The sequence below is a fragment of the Ostrea edulis genome, chromosome 6, assembly GCF_947568905.1.
Source record: "Ostrea edulis chromosome 6, xbOstEdul1.1, whole genome shotgun sequence".
NCBI lineage: Eukaryota > Metazoa > Mollusca > Bivalvia > Ostreida > Ostreidae > Ostrea > Ostrea edulis.
This window is the reverse complement of record NC_079169.1, coordinates 43,713,800-43,736,469: the sequence shown is the minus strand read 5'-3', so window position 1 is coordinate 43,736,469 and position 22,670 is coordinate 43,713,800. Positions and strand designations below refer to the sequence as shown.

Here is a 22,670-nt window from a genome sequence, read left to right as displayed (position 1 = left end):
AAACACTTGTATCACATTACAATATCTGTTTTAGATTACTGGAAACTTATCATAGCTGGCTTTGTGGGATTTTTAGGTCCTTTGACAGAAGGGACCTTCTGTTAATCAAATACATTGCTAAATTTATGTTCACTATATTAGTGAGCATAAATTTAGCAATGTATTTGATTAACATTTCAGTTACATTACTTTGTATGAGAAATGCACAGTCAAATTCATGCTAAATCATTAAATTTTGTGCACATTAAATTTGATACATTTGCAGTATATTGTGTTGTAATTGCGTAGAATTGAATGCAGTTTCACATCCTTATAGATTGTCCAGTTACTCCTAAAACATGGTGCTGATATTACTCTCCGTAACTATGAAAACCAGACAGCAGTGGAGGTAGCATCTGCTGGAATCCGAACAATTCTGCTGGACTCTGTGGAGCGCTGCACCGAATCATTCCATCGTCTCTTACTGCAGGCAGCATGGCAGGGCAATATCAAAGTCCTCAGGAAATTACTGGTGAGAACTGGATGTTGTCACTGTGATATCTCAGGAAATTACTGGTGAGAACTGGATGTTGTCACTGTGATAACACAGGAAATTACTGGTGAGAACTGGATGTTGTCACTGTGATAACACAGTCCACACTCATCTGAAAGTCTTATGATTTGGGTTTGATTCAGTTTTTGTTTTGAGTTGGACATGTTGAATGGAATCATCTTCTCAAAAACTCTGTAGAATTCCTACATCAGTGAGTTGTTTAAAAGAGGTTGAGTAGTATTGCTCATTGTCTTACAAATACACCAATAGAGTTATGTTCTGATATTTGACTTCAAAGGAGAGCCATTTAAATACATACAGTGTACATATCATATTTGTTCTCTTTTCCAAGATAATGGCCAAAATTGGTTCTGGTGTTAGCAGAAGTTATTCAAGTATAATTACTAGGTGCGCTAAAAGATGCAGAAGGTGTAGAAAAATCAATATGTTAATAAAAAAAAATCTAGTCATAATCTCAAAAAATCAATAGCATTTCCATGTCTGCTTCAATACAGGTTATTACACTGGAGGCCACGTGCATGTCCTTTATAGAATATGCTTCCTCATCTCTGTGAATTTCTACAAGGAGACATGATCCCCTAATAAAAATTATTTTTGTAAAGTTTATTTGATCAGAATGGGAAAACCAATTTATCATTTGTTGACCAGTGATATTTAGACATTGGATATTTATAAAGTGAAAATAATTTATTGACCACATTCATTTTGTATTCTAAGATTTTACACTGGTGTATATAAAGAGAATTACTTGTAGTACTGTTATAAATAAGTTATAAGTGGAGTAAGCTGTATGCCCCTACATTGGCAGTGATTATCTTTTAAAAACATCATATCATTTTTACTATAATTTGATGCCAAATACAGTTTGAAACTTAAAATATGTGTGGATGTGGGGATTTAGCAAATTAAGCAGAATATCTTCAGGGAGAATGGAATGGTTGGTAGGGATCTAGTGTGTGAAATGGAATGTCTTCAGGGAGATGGAATGGTTAGTAAGGATCTTAAGTGTATTAATTGGAATATCCTGTGGAAGACTTCAATGGTTACCTTAAGGATAGAGTTTTGAAATCCCTGGCAATATGATTTTCCCAGGTAAGGGGAGATTTCAACAGAAGATATCATTGGGGGATTAATTGACTGGTTATTTGGTAGAGGATGTAATGACAAAGTCATGAAATTGTGCAGATTTGATATCTACCCATATTTGTCCTGACCATTTTCTTTGAATGAGCACTGCATGTGGAGATTGCATTGAGAAATACAAATTACATGTATTTGGTTTAAAATATGATCTTTAAGGTCTCTTGGCCTCATACTTTGTGTTTAACCAGAAGAATAGATTTAGGAACATGAAGCTGAAGGGGCTTTCTTGACACCCTCCCACCTCACCACCATTTACCCAGAATTGTTTAAACATCAATTAAATTATGTTGGGCCTAGATCAAAATATTGCTTGTTTACCTTTGTCCCAACCATTTTGACCAATGGGTCAGTAGGTAGGAAAGCAATGTGATATGATATTCAATGGGCAATTTTAATTAACTTGCACAAGGAAAACTTTGTTATGGAAAAGTTTTAGAACTTTGAAATTAGAAGAAAAAAAACTTTGTGAGAAAAATGGTAATAAATGTTTTTGAGTTGAGACATTTCCTAAGTCAGTCAAAAAGAGGGTGGGGGCATTTTAGTTTAGGTCTTGTATGAGACATGGTAATGATTTTATGAAGTGACAAAGATGTGCTATGGCAGTTTTTGTCTCAACTGTAGATACTATTCCTTGATTTATACCCACCTCATACTTTCTCTCTGCAGAATGAAAACAAGGTTCGGGATATCAACTGCCAGAACTCAGAGGGGTTGACAGCACTTCTGCTGGCCTGTCGAGACATTCAGCTATTTGAGAGACTCTCTACACAGATGAATCGACCTTATGACCCTGTGGAATGTGTCAAGGAGTTACTCTCTCATAGAGCGTAAGCCAACATTTATTCAGGTTTATAGTAGAATAGTTAAGAGTAGGATACTGTCATTGATTGTTTTATTTTGAAAAGGAGAAGTCAGGAATAGTATATCCCATTAACTAAAGTGACTCCCCATTATATACTGAAAACGTGTCAATTGTAACAAAGAGTAAAATAGGAAACTGGTTCCCGATGTTTTTCAGTAATGTGCATGTAGTAGATGGAGATGATATGACCTGTTTGCACTACACATCTAAATCCAAAGCTGGTCTGGCTTTGGCCGTCCTGCAAACCATACTGGAAGCAGAACCTAATATAGGTAACTACAAATGTTAGAATGTGTTTGTCATAATTTACCTTTGTATTGAAAATTTAACCGTTCAAGTGTTATAGATCTGAATAATTCTTACTTTATCAATTTGACAGAATCTAAGGATAAGCGTCTTTTTGCCCCAGTCCACTGTGCCTCTCAGACAGGCAATGTAGAATGTTTGGAGGCCCTACTGGAGGGAGGTACAGAGGTCAATTGTCGGGGATTTGCAGGTGCCACCCCACTACACATAACTGTAAGTGTGGATTTCTTCTTATTCACTGACTTGTAAATTGTCGCATGTGAGATGGTTATCTTGTATGGCATTTCAACACTTTAGTCATGGAATTGATTTTGATTATGTACTGTACAGCGAGTTTATCAAATTAATCACCTTTGTAACTGTCAAGGTAGATTTTTTCACTTTATTTTGTGTACCTTTCAAATGCTGACATGGAATTATTTATCAGTGGAAAATTAGCGGACTTTATCCAACTTCTTCCAAACAAAGAATTTTTATTTGAGGTAGAAGTTGCAAGAAGTTCTTAACGTTCTATTTTTTAATGAAATTTTATTTGAAGTTTACATTTTTTATGTTATCACAGGCATACAATGATCATGAAAAGGCAGCTTGCTCCCTGCTGAAACATGGAGCAGACGTCACTTTAACAGATGACAGAGGATTGACTGCCCTTGACCTTGCCAGAGGTCGAAAGATCAAGGCTGTACTCAAGGAGGCATGGACAGAAGCCACACAGTGTAAACCATCAACGAGTCTTGCCCCCTTGAAAACTCCAGGTCGTGAGGACAGTCGAGTGTCCACTGAGGATGTTAAAAAGAAGAAACGAGGAGGGGAAGTCATATTTGATGTAAGTCTTCTCAAGTTTTGATCAGGTGCAACTAAACAAAATCAAAGTGATAGCATAATATTTAACTTTAATTAAAAATTTTATTGATCAGACATTAAATTGCAGGCAATGCCAACCAGTGTATTTGCCAACATGAAATCTACACCAAATAGTAAGTACCTTTTCTAAGTACTGGTACATTAGATGTGAAAATGTATGAAAAGCACCAGCTTTCTTTTCCTTTAAGATGGCAAGCAGAAGTTAACGTTTAGTTAATGATTACATGTTAGGATTCTTATTTGTCTATTTTTAATGGTAACTTTTTACATGTTTTATTTGTATTTGTTTTGAACTATTTATAGAGGGAAAACTGGTTTCCCGACACTTAAGCCTGAAAGAAAAAGCCAGACTTGCTGAGGAGAACATGCTTCAGGACATCGAGAATGGAAACTTTGTTCCTGGTCCGTATCTCAGGTATGTGTCTGACTGTGATATAAGATGCACTTCTTGTTGTGCACTTGCTGATTTGTCTCATCATTAGATGCAGATACGTCCAAAGAGCTCAACTCTCTTCGTACCATTGTCCTGTAATGTTCGGATATATGATACTGTCACCTGTATTTGAATTTGTCATCTGTCCACATTTTTAGAAGTGTTGTTAACACCTGTGTATTCTTACATACTAATGACTGGTTCACTCATTCATGTGTGACTTCGACCTATTATATTTCACCAAGCCTTTAAAACCAGGCATTTAAACTTACAGTGTGTGGATCTACTGACATTTAACACTTGCACTTTTCCATTTTTTGTTCAGCACTCCAAATGACAATGAACTCACTTCAGTCTGTCGATCTAGGGATGGAGTAAGAAAGCTAGGAAAGGTCAGAAGTCAAAGGTTGTCACCATCACCTCTACCAAAAACCAGATCCAAAGAGAGGCTACCCTCCATCAGCCCAGAAAGAGGCCATGATAGGGATTCACCAACATTCAGCAGAAATGGAAAATATCGAAGGTCATTTGATGAAAGCAAGATTAGTCTGGGAAGAGGAAACAAGCCAGGTAGGTGCCTCAGATGAAATCCTAAAAGTGTATATAAGGGATGAGTTGTATTACATATAGACAAAGTGCATTATCATCATTGTATTAGGATTACAGAGAGAGACATATTCTGTTTTACTGAGAAGGCTTTCCTATTGTAGTTACCTTCCCTGGACCTGGTAGTAAGGGGAATAGGGTGTCTCCCCTGACAGTGAGGGAGAACACTAGGACATCCCCTCTCACTATAGTGGACCCAGATTTTGATCAGTGTATGCAGATTAACAGGTATTACATGTGTACTACAAACTTTACTTCCTCTGCTGTCAAGTAAACTACTCAGTCTGTGGAAATCAATAATGTCTGAACCAAGGATTTACAAAATTCATGCATTTCTTATTGCACTTCTGTAGAGTCCGACATCAGTTCATGGCTCGGGGTTTTATTCCCTGGGAGAAATATTGAATTTTTCTTAATTATTTCGTAGAAAGAGAGAGTGCCTTCCTGTAAGATTTGTTTTCATGATGAATTGCATGTAATTCATACTTTGTAATTCTGTTTCAGAATGCAGGTGCCATCATCGCCTACCCCAAGCATCAGCAAGAACTATAAACATCATCGTAGATCAGGCTCCGACACTATTGCCAATATCGGTGACCTGGCCATGACCTGTGAGACTTATATAAGTAAAGGTAAGTAATCTTAAATGTAACTCTCTTGTTTTTCATATGCTTCTCCTGTAATAGAAATGCTCATTCTAATCTGACAAAGTAATAGGATTACTATAGATTAGGAATTGAACATGATGGCTTTAATATTTCACTATGTTCACAATTCATTTTTTCTGCGAAATAAAACCCATAAGGAATAATACAGTAGAAGTATTTCAATACATTAGTAATCATATTTTCAATAATAGATTTTCCTATGATGTGAAATTAAACCATTGTGATATGTACCTTGTAACAAATTGTGAAATTTTAGCACCATGGAATTAACAATTTACAGTATTATAATTACTGTTTGTAGTATGTTGAGAAATATTTACTCTTCAGGATAGTAAAGATGTCAAACTATGAGCAATATTCAAACTTCTTATAAAGATTAAAATTTGCATATTATAATTGTGTCATATTAAACTCTGTCAAGATTAGAATAAAGTTTATACGGGTGCCACGTTGCATTGATCTGTCCTAAAATGCAAACTTTTACTCCTAAACATGTTCATAAACTTTGTATACTCTGTATATGTTATTTTTGATTATGTTTTAACTTGTGTATTCGGGTATACTAATTACATGTAATTATTACAATTAACCAGTATATTTGTGTGTTTAACATTGTGTATTCTCTATGTACTTCTGTATTCTGAAGTAACCCCTTCTGTTTGCCTGTGTTTTAACATTAGGTTCTGTTAATCCACTACATCACAGTGAGGACTATAATATTGAGTGCACCTCACCTCGAATTGCAAAGTATCCCAGAAGGGAGACAACTCATTATTCACAACTACTAAGAGAGACAACCCAGAAAAATCTTTATAATCAAGATGGATCTTGTTATTCTTCAACAGCAACTTGTGAAGTGACACAAATTTTGGATCTGGGTAGTAGTAGTAATATTTCTACTGAATGATTTATAAAATTCTTTATTTACTTGTTCTGAATTGTGTTCGATTATTTTCAAGGTCGGGATCTAGATATTGGGGGAATTTTACAATGCCTCAAGATTTTTTTTAACTGAATAAAGGCATTAGGCAAACTTGTATCACAATTGTGAATTGAATGAATGTTTCTATAAATTTGGTTAATGCCGTAAGGTATGGAAAAAGACTTTTATGATGACACTTACTAAGGAGTGTTTGAACTCAATTACTAGATCCTGATGATACAAATTGGAAACTAAAACAATTAACAAGTCTGGACTTTAAGCTAATCTATGCTCATGCTAATAATTTCATTTCTGAAAATAAAAATGTAGGATGTCTTCAGTAAATTATGATGATATCTATGGTTTTTTTTTTATTTTCAACTGTAGATCAAATGGGACTGACCAACAAATGTCCACAGACACCTGTTCAGGGAGTCCCTCTTTATCCAACTTCATCCAATATCCTTCCCCCAACACCCACATTACTCAATCAACAGACAAATTCTAACCTAGAGTGTGCCATGACAGAGCAGCAGCCATCAGATGACTCAAAGGTTACTTTATGATGCTACGATTAATCTAGCATGTGAAATCTGTGGTATTGAAAAATATATCAACATATGTCAAAAATTTTATGAAAAATATCACACTAATGCACTTATTCTTTGATCAATACAAGTGTCAAGTTTAGAAGAAAAAAATTGATGTTCTTCCCTTTACTTTCAGGACCCATCACCAAGGTCAGATGAGGATGAATTGATTAAGAATAATGATATCAAGATGGCCTTTGCAGGGACTATAGAACTCATGAAATCTAGATCTATGTATAAGGAAGAGTTTATCCTTGAGGAAAGTCGACCTCGAGATTTGTCACTCAGGTCCTCAAGTAGTGAAGATTCTCAAAGGAGTAAGCAGTCACATTCCAGCAGAAGCTCCTCAGGAGACCCACCCATTAAGGAGAATTCTGGGAAGATCGCTAAACCAGCATCAAATGCAACTCAGCGAAGCAACATCAAACAATCTCTCAGGAATGATGTAGCTAAAAAAAGTGATACAAGACAGTCAATACCTCAGAAAGGTGGTCCACAAGTTTCCAAACCTTCCAGTGTAGGTTCGAAGAAATTGACCCTTCGATCTAAGCAAAAATCTGTGATGTCAGAATCCCGTGGAGCAGTCTATCTTGGGAATTTGAATAATGATACTGCTGTTAAAAATGTACCAGTTGTGCCAAATTCTGCTGGTATTTCAAAGAGTTCTTCGGCTCAAAGCAGAATTACAGTGCACTCCAGACATTTTAGTGAGGATTTAGTGAAAGATGATATACAGTGTAGCAATAGTGAAAACAAATCCGGACCAATGCAAGTTGTGTCATCACAGCTACTTTCTAATGTCAAGGAAGAGATCAGGAAGAGGAGTGAACTCTTATCAGACGGAATGGAAGAAACCCCTATTGTGAGTAAAGGTCAGTCAGGGGAGAGTGAACTAGAAAAGGACGAGTCAAAGAAGTTGGCAAAGAGTGAATCTAATGTGCACAAACTCAAAACTGTTGAAAAAGAGGCAAATTTACCAAGACCTGCAACTCAGGCTTCAGCAAAAGCAGTGAAAAGAATTGGACCCATTCCAGCCAATAAACCAGTAGCTGCTAATAACAAAGCATTTGTCTCCATGAATCAAAACCCCAAATCGACAAATCCATCTTATCTTCAGCCAACCAGGTCGTCTTCTTCCAGAGCAGGCAATGATGCAGGAGCAAAAGATATAAAAACTAACTATACAAAACCAACAACTGATGGGAAAAGCACAGGTAAACCAGATATTCTGAAAGTAGGCCCTGAATCTAAACATCAAGAGAAGTCAGAAGCAGAGACAAAGTCAACCACAAACAACTTATCTTGTACCGATGTTAATAAAACTGCTCAAACTGTCAGTGGAAGTCATTCCACTGCTAATAATTCAGGAAATGTATCTGTAAATAAAGTTTTCACAAGCAACACAAATGCTAAATTAGTTGATCCAAAATCAGGAAAACCAATGTCTACAACATCATCACAATTAAAGGCAACCAGTTCCAAACAGTCAATTACCAACTCTGCAAAAACTCAGAATTCACAGAAAAGCTCAGCAGGCAGACCTCTGCGTGGAAACTCTAGTGCAACTATTATAGCTAAAGCACCAGCAGCTTCTGTGAGAAGTGAGTCAAACATCTCAGGAAAGGCATCATCACAAGTGAAAGAGAAAGATGACAACACTCAGGAATCAAGACAAGTAAATTCAAATGAGGCGCGGAAAAATAAAATGATGTCAGCTTCAGAAACAAATTTAGGAGAAGTAAAGGAAAATATCCCAAGTAACTTTAATAGAGCTCAGTCAGACAGTGGCTTTTCAAAGGTAGAAATGGAGAAAGCAGATGAACTTCCTGCTTTTCAGTACAAACCAGCCAGTGCAGGAAAGCCACCGCTGGTTGAAATAGTTACCTCAGTTACTCCTCGCAGGGTCAAACCAGAGCCTGTTGTGGAAGGTCCAATGCAAACACCTGTCATTGAAGATCCCTTTGCTGACTTGTACCCAGACAATTCGATAAAACCTCAGGAAAAGAAACCAAGTGGAAAAGGAATGTCTGCTACAGCATACGGATACATGTTATCGAAACCAGTAATAGAAAGATCTAAAACCAACATATCAATAAAAAGTCGAGGGAAAAGTGCCAAGAAAAAAGATCCAAAACCGTCCTCTGCAAATCTCAAGCTGGGTAAGAGAAGAGGTGGTGCAAAAAGCAAGGAGAGAAGAAATACTGAAGATGCAGTAGCTCGACCAAAGAGTGGAAAGAGAATCAAGTCTGGGAAAAGAAGAAAGAAGATACCTGTAGACTCTCTACTTGGAAAGCAGGCATCTCAGTCAGATATCGCACTAATCTCAGGGATAGGCTGGCATGTGGCTGCTAGCTGCATAGATAAGTCAGATGTCATAGCTGTGAAGTGTACCGACTCTCAGTCGTCAGTGTCTTCAGAAAGTGAACATGAAGACATGGAAGGAGATGATTTTCAGCCCTGTGTAAATCGTCTAGAAAGTCTTGTGTTTGACAACCTTGAAATGATAAGATCAGGAAATTTCAACATTGATGTAGACACCCCAAGGTTTGAGAAGGATCATCTCAAGCCCAAAAATTTAAGGAATACTTTAAATGTGGATGTGTATCAACAGATTGACAGTTCCCCAAACACTCCTTCACCTCGCTTTAAACAGATTAAGCCTGATTTTGAGGCAAAGATGAACTTACCAAGAGTAGACAATGATGGATATCGACCAATGAATCTAGATTTGACACAGACATCACTTTCTAACAAGAATGGTAGAAATGGGGAAAACAATTCCTTGAATTCCCTGCCTCCTAACTTTAACAACCTTTTCAAAATGGAGCAGTTTAGTGCAGCTCAACAAGAACTAGATGAAATTTTGTACTCAAATCCTGCAGTTGATGAAGCTAATGAGGAGCTTAACAGACAAATATTGATCGACAAGCTGACACCTATACCAGAGTCCCCTTCCTTAAGCACAACAACACCAATTCATAAAACATTGACCGCTTTAAGGGACTTTGATGAGAAAGTGAAAGATGAGACATTGAATGATCTACTTGGCTTAAATGGCCAAACTCCCAGAATACCAAAGGATGTGGAATATTCTCCTGGTCAACTAAAGTATGGAAAATCTGATTTAGAAAATCAAGAGTTACAACACAGGAATTCATCCACTTCAGGAAAAAGCAAAACTTCAGAGAGAACAAACTCATCAAGCCAAAAATCATCTGCTGGTAGCAATTCTAGGACTCCAGGATCTTCAGCAGGAAAAAAGAATTTGCAGCTATCAGCTGGAAGTCGAGTAAGAGGCCCTGAATCTGTTGTCAGGAAAACCCAGTCTTCTGCTGGCAGCAAAACATCAAGGACTCTGGCAACAACTTCTGCTAACAGAAACAAAAATTTGTCAAAATCTCTAAATGAAAATAGTAGAGGTGAAATTGAAATATCTATTGAAAATCTTAAGTCAGCCATTCAGCAAAATAAATTAAAAGATGAAAGGAAAAAACAGAGAGGAAAACAGAAGGAGATGGACCTTCTAAATGTCCCCCTTCCTGCTGAAAATATCCCTTTATTAGATTTGAATGGTGTTGATCATGCAGAAGAGGATGATTTAGGTGGAAGAATGAGCCAAAGAAAGAAGAAGGAATCTGGAGGAAGATCCACCAGAAGAGAAAGAAAATTCTCAGAAACTAAGAGTGAAGAACAAGAAGAGACAAATTTGGATGAGGTTGTGGAGGAAATTCTCAGCAATACCTTGTCCTCAACAAGATCCAACAGAACATTGACAAATGTGAGCAGAAACAGCACATTGACAGATGCAGACCGAGATCTGCTTTTGAAGATGACCCAAAATGAATCTCCTTTTTATGCCAAACTTTCTGCCTCAGTTTCTGATCACCAGAGGAACAATCAGATGGAAGAAATTGAAGACATTACAGCACAGCAACCTCAATTACAAGTTACTGATGATCTACAAAGAAGACAAAAACAAAAATTTGACACTGAAGCTATTGCAAAGATCATGAACAGTTTCAAACACATGGAGCTGTATGCAGGCAAAGGTGGCAGTCTGAGAGGTTTGAAAGGAAGCCGAGAGCATCTACACAAGCCTCACATGAGTGTTGGAGAACCATCATCTGCTCTTGTCAATCACAAGCCACCCATAACAGTTCCAAAGGGAAAATCTGCAGGAAAGTTTACAGAGATCAGAGGCTCTAAACAAGATGGTGGATCCATGAGGAACAGCAGTCAAAAGGAAGCTTCCTATCAATTTGTTAACTTACCTGCACAGGATGGAACAGGCTTTGGTGATCAGGATAGTATGGACTTTGACAACAAGGTATGAAGAATAAAAACTTGAGATTTTATAATTGATCCATTGTCTGTGTTTTAGGTTTATGATAAGAAGTGTGTTTGTGGTGTGTTCAAGCTTGAAGTTTTTGCTTTGCAGACATTAAGTAGTGAATTAACTAGTGACACACCCTGTTCCACTGTGAACTCAGATAGCAGAGCAGGCAGTGCCTGTACCTCTATCAGTAACCAATCCAATGCAGACGACACTATACAATGGAAGAAAGGAAACGTTCTGGGCAAAGGAGCATTTGGAACTGTATGTACTCTGACAATTTTTCAATGGCACACATTCACAAATATGAAATCCTTTTTTTCAAGTTCAATTGTGCTTGTTTGTGTTAAGGTCAATATTGTGTTGCTAATACAGTTGAAGATGGTGTGTGTATTTTAGGTGTGGTGTGGGCTTACCAGTGAAGGACAGCTTATCGCAGTTAAACAGATAGAACTGAACACGTCTGACAAAGACAAGGCTAAGCGAGAGTATGAAAAAGTCCAGGAGGAAGTGGACCTTTTGAAACTGCTCAACCACAAAAATATTGTAGGGTCAGTAAGTTAACACACATATTCTTTAGAATATACTGTACACTCGGTAATCTCAATTAATAACATCATCAAAAGAAGTTTCAGTCCACCTTAGGAAGATTGCCTATCAAGTAGGATTTAACTTGCTGAAAAATAATTTGGCTCCCTTTCTTGCAGATATCTTGGCACAAGCCTTGAAGAAGAAGACAGTGTGGTCAGTATATTTATGCAGTTTGTTCCAGGAGGCTCCATTGCCAGTATATTGGCCAGATTTGGGGCTCTTGATGAAGCTGTGTACAGGAGGTACACCAAACAGATCTTGGAAGGCGTGTCATACCTTCATCAAAATGATGTCATTCATAGGTAGTGATTCTACAATTTTATTTCATTTTGACCAATATCATATTCGCTTTCTTTGTAAAAATATTTTGGTTCTTGGAATGTACAATGCCAATGTTAAGAAAATGTCCACCATAATCATTCAGCATTTTTTCAGTTGGTTGAATTTTTCAAATTTACAGAGACATCAAAGGAGGAAATGTGATGTTGATGCCAAATGGAATCATCAAACTCATCGACTTTGGATGTGCCAAAAGATTATGTATAAATCTCAGTATGGGCCAGTCACAGATCCTCAAATCCATGAAAGGGACTCCATATTGGATGGCCCCAGAAGTGGTCAACGAAACTGGGCATGGTAAAAAATCAGACATATGGAGTGTTGGCTGCACTATTTTTGAAATGGCTACTAGAAAACCACCATGGGCAGACATGAATCCAATGGCAGCCATATTTGCCATTGGAAGTGACAGAAAATCACCACCAAGGTTACCAGATAAATTTTCAGCAGAGGCCATAGAGTTTGTTGATTTTTGTTTGACAAGGTGAGTTTTTACCCAATGTATAGGCAAAACTAAGTATTGTATGCATTTTTTTTATTTCGCGAATGTCTGAAGAAAACTAGTCTGCAAAAATCGATTCCCATGATTGGTAGTCATACTTCATTTATACCCTTAGTATGTTTTTTATAACATTCAGAATCTTAGATCTCCTCCAAAATTACCTATAATGCCACCATGTGGCCATAGTTTGCATTCTATCTGTACATTCTTCTGTCTGTTTGTCACAACTTAAATTCTTGACTTTTTATTCATGTTTTTGATTTAAAAAGACGAAGTTCGGTATATATTTTATTAATGTATGTTTAGAGGTTCAAGTTTAAGTTTTGTCACAGTTGACTGGTTTTTGTGAGTTATGGGACTTTGTGCCAAATCTAGTTTTACGAACTTTTTTCCACTATGCTCTAACTTGGGAATCTGAAATTTGATATGTGGTTACCTATTGTGAATAAGTTGATACAAATTAAGTTCCACTTTCATCACAGTTGACATATTCTAACAAATATTGTATGACTTTACTTAGTTTCATGGTTGCATGAACTTTTTTAAAATTGTTGTTTTCTAGACATTTTTCACCATGATTTGATTTAAGAAGATGAAATTTGGTATATGATTTACAATTATACATTTACAGATAAAGTTGAAGTTTTGCGACAGAGAACTATATTTTACAAGATTTATGGGACTTTGTGCCAAGTGTAGTTTCCAGTTACACTTTAAGTTTCACTTTCATCACAGTTGAATTATTCTAAAACAAATTGGAAGACTTAGTTTCATGGTTGACTGAATCAATTCTTGTAATATAATTTACGGAAAAATTATATGAAATAAGGGCAGACCAATTTGTAATAGTTTGTCAGATTCGATGCATGTATTTAGAAGAAAATGAAATTATAATATTACCTAGTATTAAAATCTAATATCTGTTGGCTTGTCCAAAAACACCCAATTATAAATGCTTACGGTAACTCTATCCTCATGTGACATCATAGGTTGTTTTTTTAAACAAAATCTTTAATTCATTAAACTTCGTGCATGATAGAAATATAGCTCTTGTAGGAATTTTATTCGATGGGTACAATTAAAAAAAGCAACTTTTTTGATGGTAGAAAATAAGTGACAGAAATAAAGCTGTGACTGTTAAAGACACTAGATAGAAGTAAATAAGCTTGATTGCTCAGAATAATGGAGGTGAGGTTGTTCCTAATACAGCAATAAAACACAAGACTTTGATACGAATGAAGCATTGTTTAATGCAACGATAAAGACATCTTTGGCAGATGATTGCTGATATGTTTTGAATTAAAATTAAAGAAAATGAAAACAGCAATAGAATTGAAACAAGATCAAACATGTATAGACTTAATGGTTTGACTTGACTTGAGTCCAGTTAGGGAAATGTGAAATGTATTCCTATGCAATACATCTACTTCCAGAATGCTTGTTCACTTAAATTTAACTTTAATTCCTTGTGTCTCTGACAGCCCACCTAGAAGCCGGCCATTCTTGTAATCTCGCGTCTTCGCTAACCAAGTGTCCGATTCACTTACTCCCAGATGAAAATAAGTGAATCTGACACTTGGCTAGCAAATATAAAATGTGAAAGTTATATTTGTTTTCAAAGTTATCTGAAAATTTAAATACCCTGTCTGAAATAAAACTAATGCAAAAAAGGTCACACCATTCCAGAATTTAAAGCAGAAGTTACAATTGAAAAGGAGAAGCCAGTGACTGATTTACTTATAGATGGGTTACCGGTACTTTTCAATGCTTTCTTGGAATTGTTTATTTTGAACAGAGCATTACATTCCAAATGGTCTATATAATAGGTCTATGTCTTGTTGCGTTTACACTTTGTTGCTGCAGACATTGATTGGGAAAAATGAATGACAGTTCCGCGATTATAAATATTTATGATTTGAAGTTGCTCATGAATCTCATGGATATTTGTAGCAAGTTGCTTTATAGTATTTCTACAGTTCTGTTAAAAAATTCACAACTTGTATAAAATGACTAAGATTGCCATAATGTACTGAAAGTGTAAATACATGTATTGCATGTTTCTGATTATTTTTTGTATTTGAAGGGACCAAAGTCTTCGACCATCTGCTGTGCAACTTTTGCAACATGCATTCATTACAAAGAGGAAAAATTCCAAGGGTGAGAAGAAATGAATTTGTACTGCTTGCTGTTGGCTTGTTCATGAGACTGTGTTCTTCACTGGGAATACACTCCATTTTCATGGGATTTCAATAATGTCATGTGTTGAGAGATTCTATGTTCCGGAAGTGAGCTATGAATGCTGTTCAAAAATTTCTATTCAAAGCCATTTTAGTGTCCCAGTTGTGTTATTTACCGGTACATCACACACTGAAGAGGTGATCGTGGTGTTCTTGTTCATGATATTAGTTCACTGCTGTTCAGGAATCAACTTTTGTTCAGGTCTGTGTTCAGATCTTGCATCATTTTTGATATACGGAAAGAGACTGAAGAAGACAGATTTGTTTTTACATAATATTACTAGGATTTTGTACATTTCTTCATATATATTTTGCTTTTTTTTTTTACAGTGATTGCACTAAATGTTTAGCTTCTGGAATAAATGTATTTTATTGTGGAGAATCAAGATTAATGTTGTAATGTATGAATAAATGTTATGTTCTGTAAGATTTTATATTTTTCCATATTGACACATTTCCTCAGTGTGAAGGAAATAAAATAGTAATGTTCCAGCAAAAATTATTTTTTAATACACATTTTATTTTTAAATTTGTTATTTATGTGTATATACCTACAGCAGAGCTTTATTTTGTAGGGACATCATTATTTTGTACAAGATTAGTGTATGAATGGTGTCCATATTGTGCCAATGTAACCATTTTTGTTGTTGTGCCAAATATGAGTAGGACATTGTAGTGTAACATGTACCAACTTTCATCTGCCATAGGAAGTGACTAACATTTTGACAATAAATTAACAGGTAGTTATTTTTGTTGGAGGTATTGACAAGATTGAAAATGAAGTACAAGGGTATTTCATATTATATATAAGACATAATTTGTGACACTTTCCTGTTTAAAGGAATTAGTGAGACAATCGCAGGAGTTACGCTCAGTGTGATATATATACACGTGTCTCTCAGTTTAGAATAAATATTGATTTTCATAACACAATTCAGAGTAAAGCAATATTTTTTCTTGTCAATTTTCATGACAATAGATCAGCTTTGCTTAGATTTATCAATGCAATATTTTTAGATGGGCATTTTTAGTCAAGGGATAATCATCCGATAAATATACCTCCATGTAAAATCAATCCATCATTTTGTCACATTTGCATACATGTATATACAAAGATTTACATTTGGTGCAGTTGTAAACAATGCATGTATGAATACAGAACTACTTGTTAAATATTGTTGTCTACTTTAATGACGGGTAAGTCCAACAGCAATGAAAGTAGTGTAAATATAAGAAATAAATTTCATTTTTGAAAATTCATTAAGGTATGAACTACAGTGCTTCATGATGGCATACTTTTCATGAAGCTCTAAAGCACTTCATGAAATGTGCGGCTGTGAAATGTCGCAGTTCATACCCTTGTGTATTTTCAAAAATATTTCTTTGGTGTATTGCAAATATCCCCGAGATTTCATTTGCAAGCACCTCGTGCATGAGAAATTACGTTGCTGAGAAGTCATTGTTTTGAATATTTCCTGCCGAAAACAAATGAAATTAAAATTCTGTTATGATTCTTTCATAGGATTTTACATTAAAAATATATGGCAGGACACTATAAATTTGATAATGGAACATGTAGATATATGTAGTTTCCATTTTTATTTTTATTCAAATAGGTGGTGTTAGGAAAGGAATTTGTATCCAGTATGCCTTTTGTCAAGGAACAAAAGCCACAAATAGCCAAATTTGGCTCTGTAAATTTAACTAGAGCTGAGCTTTGATATATCACTATTTTCTATGAATACTGACAAGGATAAACATTTCTATTAGTTTGACAAGGAATGGGATTTAGAGGACAAGAGTTAACAATATACATGGTATCTCATATCTCAGCTTTTTGTATAATTTAGATGTACTGCTGATCGAACAGTGTCTATGATGTTACGTGTGGATTCACTGTGATAAGACACAGACCATTATGTTGTGACTGAATTTGTTTCATTATTTATACTTGTACGCATTCATACTATGACATCATGTCTTCCCTTTGAAATAAAAAATTTCAAAGTAGATTTGTTTTACCTGTATCTTTGTTTTTGTCCTACAGTTTCCAGGAATTGGGAATATTAAGTTGAGTCTGCCTATCCTGCAACACTTTGGCTTCTGGGATGTTATCTTGAGCTTTAGCAATGAAACTAAGGATGGTGTCCAAATGTCAAGGTCAATGGATCACACATGGGAAGAAATGGCTCCTACACAGAATATTTCAAATACTATTTGAGGTTAAACAATGAATCTGTACATTGTTGTCTCAACTGTCATTTATTAAATGGATTTCCTAGTGTCCTTTATGAAAGTGGCAGTAGAGCGTAGGGTCCTCCATAGAGCTTCCAGGCCACTGGGATTTGGTTGGGCAAGGTAAACACTTGGTGTAGTGGGTAGGACTGCAGCTGATGTTCAATTGCTGGCTATTTGTTCCACAAGGGCATTTCTGTATTGCCAGTACAGAGTTTTTATATAAGTGGTGTTTCAAACATTTGTGGACTGTCCTAAGTCTGACAATAGCAACCTGCTCTTGACAAGTCAACAGCCAATATGGTTCTGCTCTGTTGTGGTGTGGATGTTGTTTCTTCCACTTCTATGTGGCTTTAATGATGGATCTGGATTCAGAGTAGCTGATATACCTGTCCTGTTCTGTCATGGTGTCTTCATTTGCCAGAGAATCCGCAATCTCACTGGAAGACTGTTGTGGCTGGCATAGGGGCTGACTTTGACATGGACTGCTGCTGTTTTCAAGGCTTGTACTTGGTGGAGTATATGCTGATAGCAAGGCAGATGTTTTCTTCTTTGCCTCTTGGGTAATGGATGATCAAGTGAAGATGATGAACAGTGATCAATCTCACAAGTTCTATAATAGATACAAAAATAAGAGAAGGGCAAACATACCTCTGGACATACAAACCAGAGGTGGGATCAGGTGCCTAGGTGGAGTACCGTAAGCATCCCGTTTGCCTTTCACATTTGCCGCAAGCCCTATATCTAGATCAGGTAAATGGGGTAATATGTAGTCAAAATCAGTATGTAAAGAACAGCCCTATTGGTATGGAATGCATCGGACAACATTCAACCCAGTGATGGCTTGTATTTGCAAATTAGATCATAATAACAACCATTGAATTTGCGAAATATTAACTTTAAATGAGACTGTTAAATCCCTGTAACATCAAGTTATTTGTCAATAGCCTGTCTCATTTGAATATAGATTCATGTACCTACGTTCTGAATAGCATTTGCAACAGAGCCATCGATGTGTACACGAGTCCATAACTCTTTGGGGAACTAGAAGGGGATGTTCAAGGATGAAGGTCAATCTTCCAGGGCCACTTTGGAAAATTTGGAGGCAACACCAGGAATGCTGCACTGGATGAAAGGAGGGGTTCCTTTGCTCCAGGCAGGGATGGCAAGACATGAGATTATCATTTTAGGGTCAGTCATGGATATCTTGATGTTGCCACTCTCGGATCCTGCTCTTTTGTATGAAGCTCCCTCTCTTCCGTCAACGTTTTGTTGACAGGGATTGTCTGTTTTACTTGGGATGGTCTTACAACCATTTGAACTTGGCAACTAGGATCAGGATTTTGGCCCCTCTGTAGTCCTCAAGGACTTAGGTCTGTGATGGTTTCAAGGTCCAAAATTGGCGTAGGTGTCATCACATCCATAATGATGTGGGTAGCTTGATTCTGATCCATTCAAAGTTGCACTTTGCCAAAGTACCCCATGGAGCCATGTCATACTTCAGCACTGGCCTGACTATAGTGTAAAGCCTTCAGATAAGATCCACTGGTATAAACAGCCAGTCACACCACTCTACAGCAGCTTCATTCCTTACCTTAACATACACCTTTTCTATGTCCACCTGTGTATGGTGTTTATCCTTGAAGCTGGCCTCAAATCTTCCTGGCTATGTAGGTCACTTGGTCCTCAGTGGAATGATGTTGGTGGAAGCTTGTATGCTCTTCTTCAGATGTTGAACTTTACGGGAGTTGAGACACTCTAGGACCTTGCCCTTGCAGCCAGTGAGTCTGATGGGGTGGTAACTATACCAGCCCTGACTCTGTCTTTGCCCTTCTTGTGGTTGAGAACCATGTCTTCTTCTTGCCAGCTCTGTGGAACATGCCTGTCTTGCAGCTATTGCTCAATAGAGCAAGGAGTTTGGTCTTTGCATTGGTGTCAATATGTTTTAGCATTTCATTGGTGACTTTGTTTGGACCTGGAGACTTTTTGTCCTCCAGATTAATAGCTTCCTCTAACTCTTTCAGTGTGCAAGGCCTGTTCATGTAATCGGGGATGCTTTTGGTCATCTTGATTCTTCATCATTTCCCATATACAGTGATGTTGCTGATCTGCTCATAGCTATCTATAAAACAGTTTGTTGCCTTTCTCTGTCACCATCCCTGGTCTTTTTGAAGCATAACAGGTGCTGATCTTCTCTCTTTGTTCTTCGAGGATTTGGCGAGTTTCCAGAGTTTGTAGCCATCTTTCAGTCTTTTAATGTTTAGCTTCTGTTTTCTCTATCCAGCTTCTTTTTTTTTTTGCAGCTTAAGTACAGGTTTTTCTGTGTTTGAGATTGTTATTTTCTTGTGTAGGGTTGTTTTCCATCTCCTCACTTGTCCTTGTCGCTTCATTTTCAAGCTCTTCCAGCTATATTGTCCAGCATTGTCTTTACTTCTTGCCTAAATACCGTAGTCTGAGTTTTGCAATCCCACACAAAAAAGTACTGCAATTGATAAAAATCAAGTTGGGCAAATGTGTATGCACATATTCATGACTTTATGAATCCATTATTCAGTTGATAAATGAACAGCAAATGAGAAGGAATTATTGAATGCAATATCCCTTTTTCAAATTTACATATTTATTGGCAATTTCAGTGTATTGATCAATTTATGCACTGGTTGGTATATAAAACTTGACATTTCATAATAAGTGCCTACGATTTATAACCTGTGTTTTCATCAAGCTAATGGTTAACCTGAAATCTTGACCAGCATCGCTGACACGAATCATAAGCTGCAGTAGGTCCCCAGATGAATGGTCAGTTACTACTATATTGTCTGCAAAGAGGAAGTCATACTAGCTCTTAGTCTGAATAGGTAGGAGAGCTTTCCGTCTGTCCTCGCTCTGGAAGTAGATACCTTCAGCAAGAACCAAGTGTCTGTTTCAGCATCACAGCAAAGGATATTTATGTGGGAGACAGGACGCAACCCTATTTCATTCTTCTTTTTTTAAACTATATTTTATTCACAAAGTGAATGGGATCGGGCAGCAGGCAAAGCCTATTTAAGCCCTCTCCCTATTTTATTCTGCACTATATGTTGAAGGGCAGCTGATGTTGAGCCGTCAAAAACGACAGTGCCTTTTCTGCTGTGGAAGGATCTGATGCTGCTGAGAAGTTTAGGTGGACATCCGATCTTGGAAGGGATTTTGTAGATGTCATTCCTGCTGACCAGATCGAAAGCCTTTATGAGCTCTATGAAGGCAATGAAAAGTGGTTGCCTTTGCCCCCTACATTACTCCTGAAGTTGTTTGAGGGAGAAGGTTGTGTCTATAGTGGATCTGTTGGCACTGAAAATACACTGCAATTCAGATTAGACTTTCTCTTCAATACTACCTGTGCAAAGACTTTCCCAACGACACTAAGGAGGGATATACCGTGATAATTCTTGCAATTGCTTCTGTCACATTCGCTTTTGTTCAGTGTGAAGATGTAAGCAACACTCTCGTGTATTGTAGTACTTCGCCTTCATTCCAATAGGGACAAAAGCATTCATGCAACTCAGTGATGAGGGTTTCTGTGTAGCGCTTAGTACTTCGATGGGAATATCATCTTTCCCTGGTGCCTCATTGGAGGCAAGAGAATCCAGGTCTTTGCTTGGTTCATCTATGATTGGTTCTCTGTCAAATTTTTCCAGCTTCTGTGGTATTCAGGGTGTCTTCTTTGGCTACCTTTTCCCTCGTATATAGCAACAGTATACTAAGTAGTATTCTACCCAGCGCTTCATCTGTTGTTCTCAGTCTTGAATCATCTCCTCTGTCATTGATTTTCTTCTGCCCAATGTCTGCTGAATGCCATCATACATCGCCTTCGTGATACTTTTGGCCAAATTGTACTGTTATTTAGCAACCAGCAATAATTATTCATAAGGAAAATCAGATTGTTCAAATATAAGAAAGAGAGTTAAATCCATGAACAAATTCACTCTGAACATTGATCCTCAAGCGCTCTAGATCTTACTACATGTAGATACCATCCATGCAGCATGGGTATAGTTGAGATTGTTTAGTATAAAATATTATATTTCTATTGAGTATTGTACTAAGAACTCTATATAACTCTATCGCAGTGTGTCATATACATTGTCAGTGATACGCATGCACTGCCAGTACTTTCTGATCATCTCTTATGTTTCCTGTTAAATCCAGAAAATACTGGATAATTTGTAACTCTTCATACATCTGCGGGTCCCTAGGACCACGTCTTGGTACAGTAGGAACACAGAAACACCAATTCTCGTATTCAGAATTTCTATCCTTGAAATTTGGTCGAAATAAAACCCAAACCACGCCAGGCATTGCCATAGGTCAGACTTAAAATCAAAGTTTTAGGTATATGGAGTCTAAAGGTCGCAGTCCAGTATCAAATTCTGAAATAATATTATAATGTTCTCACTAATTTTGCACAACTTTAAATACACGTACACTTCTAGTTCAAAAGGAACTTCGATCTAGAAAAATTCCTAGTATTCATAACTTGTAAAACAATTCTTCCTCAACATTAATTAGTCACAATATTTCAACACAAGTTCTTTATGTATACATACATGTATGTCTATTTTTACTACGTACATTATGATACATCCAGGCATACTGAGTACAAATTTTCACACTTTATTTAACTCCATGTCATAAATCATTCATACATAGGAACCAGCTGGGAATATGGCCGCAAGCGTTGTTTACATTGTACATTTCCTATGAGATATTTAGAAGAGGTGGTTTGGATAACCTATACCTTAATTGTTACGTGTTGTTCTCCCCTATACTTGTCATGCTCATTTATGGTTTAATTTTCACACATACCTAAAAAAAAAAAAAAAAAAAAAAAGGAATTGTATGTTTTACTGTATTATACCTGAGACATTATATGCTGTGTGTGCGTGTGTGTATTTCATTGTTATTATTATTTTAATACGCCCTGAAACTGATGTTTATTCTTATCTAGCATATTTATGGTATCTTGTGTTTTCATGTTTTATATGTACAATGAGGATAGGTACAGCTTTTAATGTTTTATTTATTTTCTATGTATTATGTGTATAACATTCTGTTGTAAGGTATATATGCATTGTAAAGCACCTTTGAGCGTACATAGTGTATGAAAAGGGTGCTATATAAATATGGTATTATTATTATACCATATATCATCATGGCGTCTCTGATTTTCCTACATTACGTGATCTATTTCCCTTGCTTCTATCTCCCGCCTGAGATTTTATTTTATTATGTAAAATTGATTGAAATTGAGACAATATTTTTCAATTTGATACTGGACACTGGTCTCTAATCATACATTGTTTCAGGCTTTGATTTGTTTAAATTTCTGGCTTGGTGGCATCTATCAACATTTTGCTCAGCCTGACAATGCACTAGCTGTTGAATCAATCAATTATTGAGGGATTTTGGATTTAGTTGCTTTGGATTAACATAACACTTTTAATTCT

The 22,670-nt window shown here is 36.6% G+C and overlaps 1 protein-coding gene across 2 annotated transcripts in view; it reads left to right on the top strand.

Annotated features, from left to right (window-relative positions):
* Positions 1-16,961, top strand: part of LOC125648396 (uncharacterized) — a 31,829-nt gene extending 14,868 nt beyond the window's left edge. For both annotated transcript variants that reach the window (XM_048875443.2, XM_056139646.1), the window contains exons 4-21: positions 317-511; positions 2,363-2,523; positions 2,715-2,830; positions 2,938-3,077; positions 3,427-3,690; positions 3,796-3,841; positions 4,032-4,143; positions 4,487-4,731; positions 4,872-4,995; positions 5,272-5,399; positions 6,116-6,313; positions 6,745-6,911; positions 7,084-11,274; positions 11,386-11,544; positions 11,680-11,831; positions 11,988-12,173; positions 12,332-12,694; positions 14,796-16,961. In XM_048875443.2, coding sequence (XP_048731400.1) covers positions 317-511; positions 2,363-2,523; positions 2,715-2,830; positions 2,938-3,077; positions 3,427-3,690; positions 3,796-3,841; positions 4,032-4,143; positions 4,487-4,731; positions 4,872-4,995; positions 5,272-5,399; positions 6,116-6,313; positions 6,745-6,911; positions 7,084-11,274; positions 11,386-11,544; positions 11,680-11,831; positions 11,988-12,173; positions 12,332-12,694; positions 14,796-14,883 — 7,035 coding nt within the window. In that variant the 3' untranslated portion in view covers positions 14,884-16,961. The remainder of the gene's footprint in view (positions 1-316; positions 512-2,362; positions 2,524-2,714; positions 2,831-2,937; positions 3,078-3,426; positions 3,691-3,795; positions 3,842-4,031; positions 4,144-4,486; positions 4,732-4,871; positions 4,996-5,271; positions 5,400-6,115; positions 6,314-6,744; positions 6,912-7,083; positions 11,275-11,385; positions 11,545-11,679; positions 11,832-11,987; positions 12,174-12,331; positions 12,695-14,795) is intronic.
* The last annotated feature ends 5,709 nt before the right edge of the window (positions 16,962-22,670 follow it).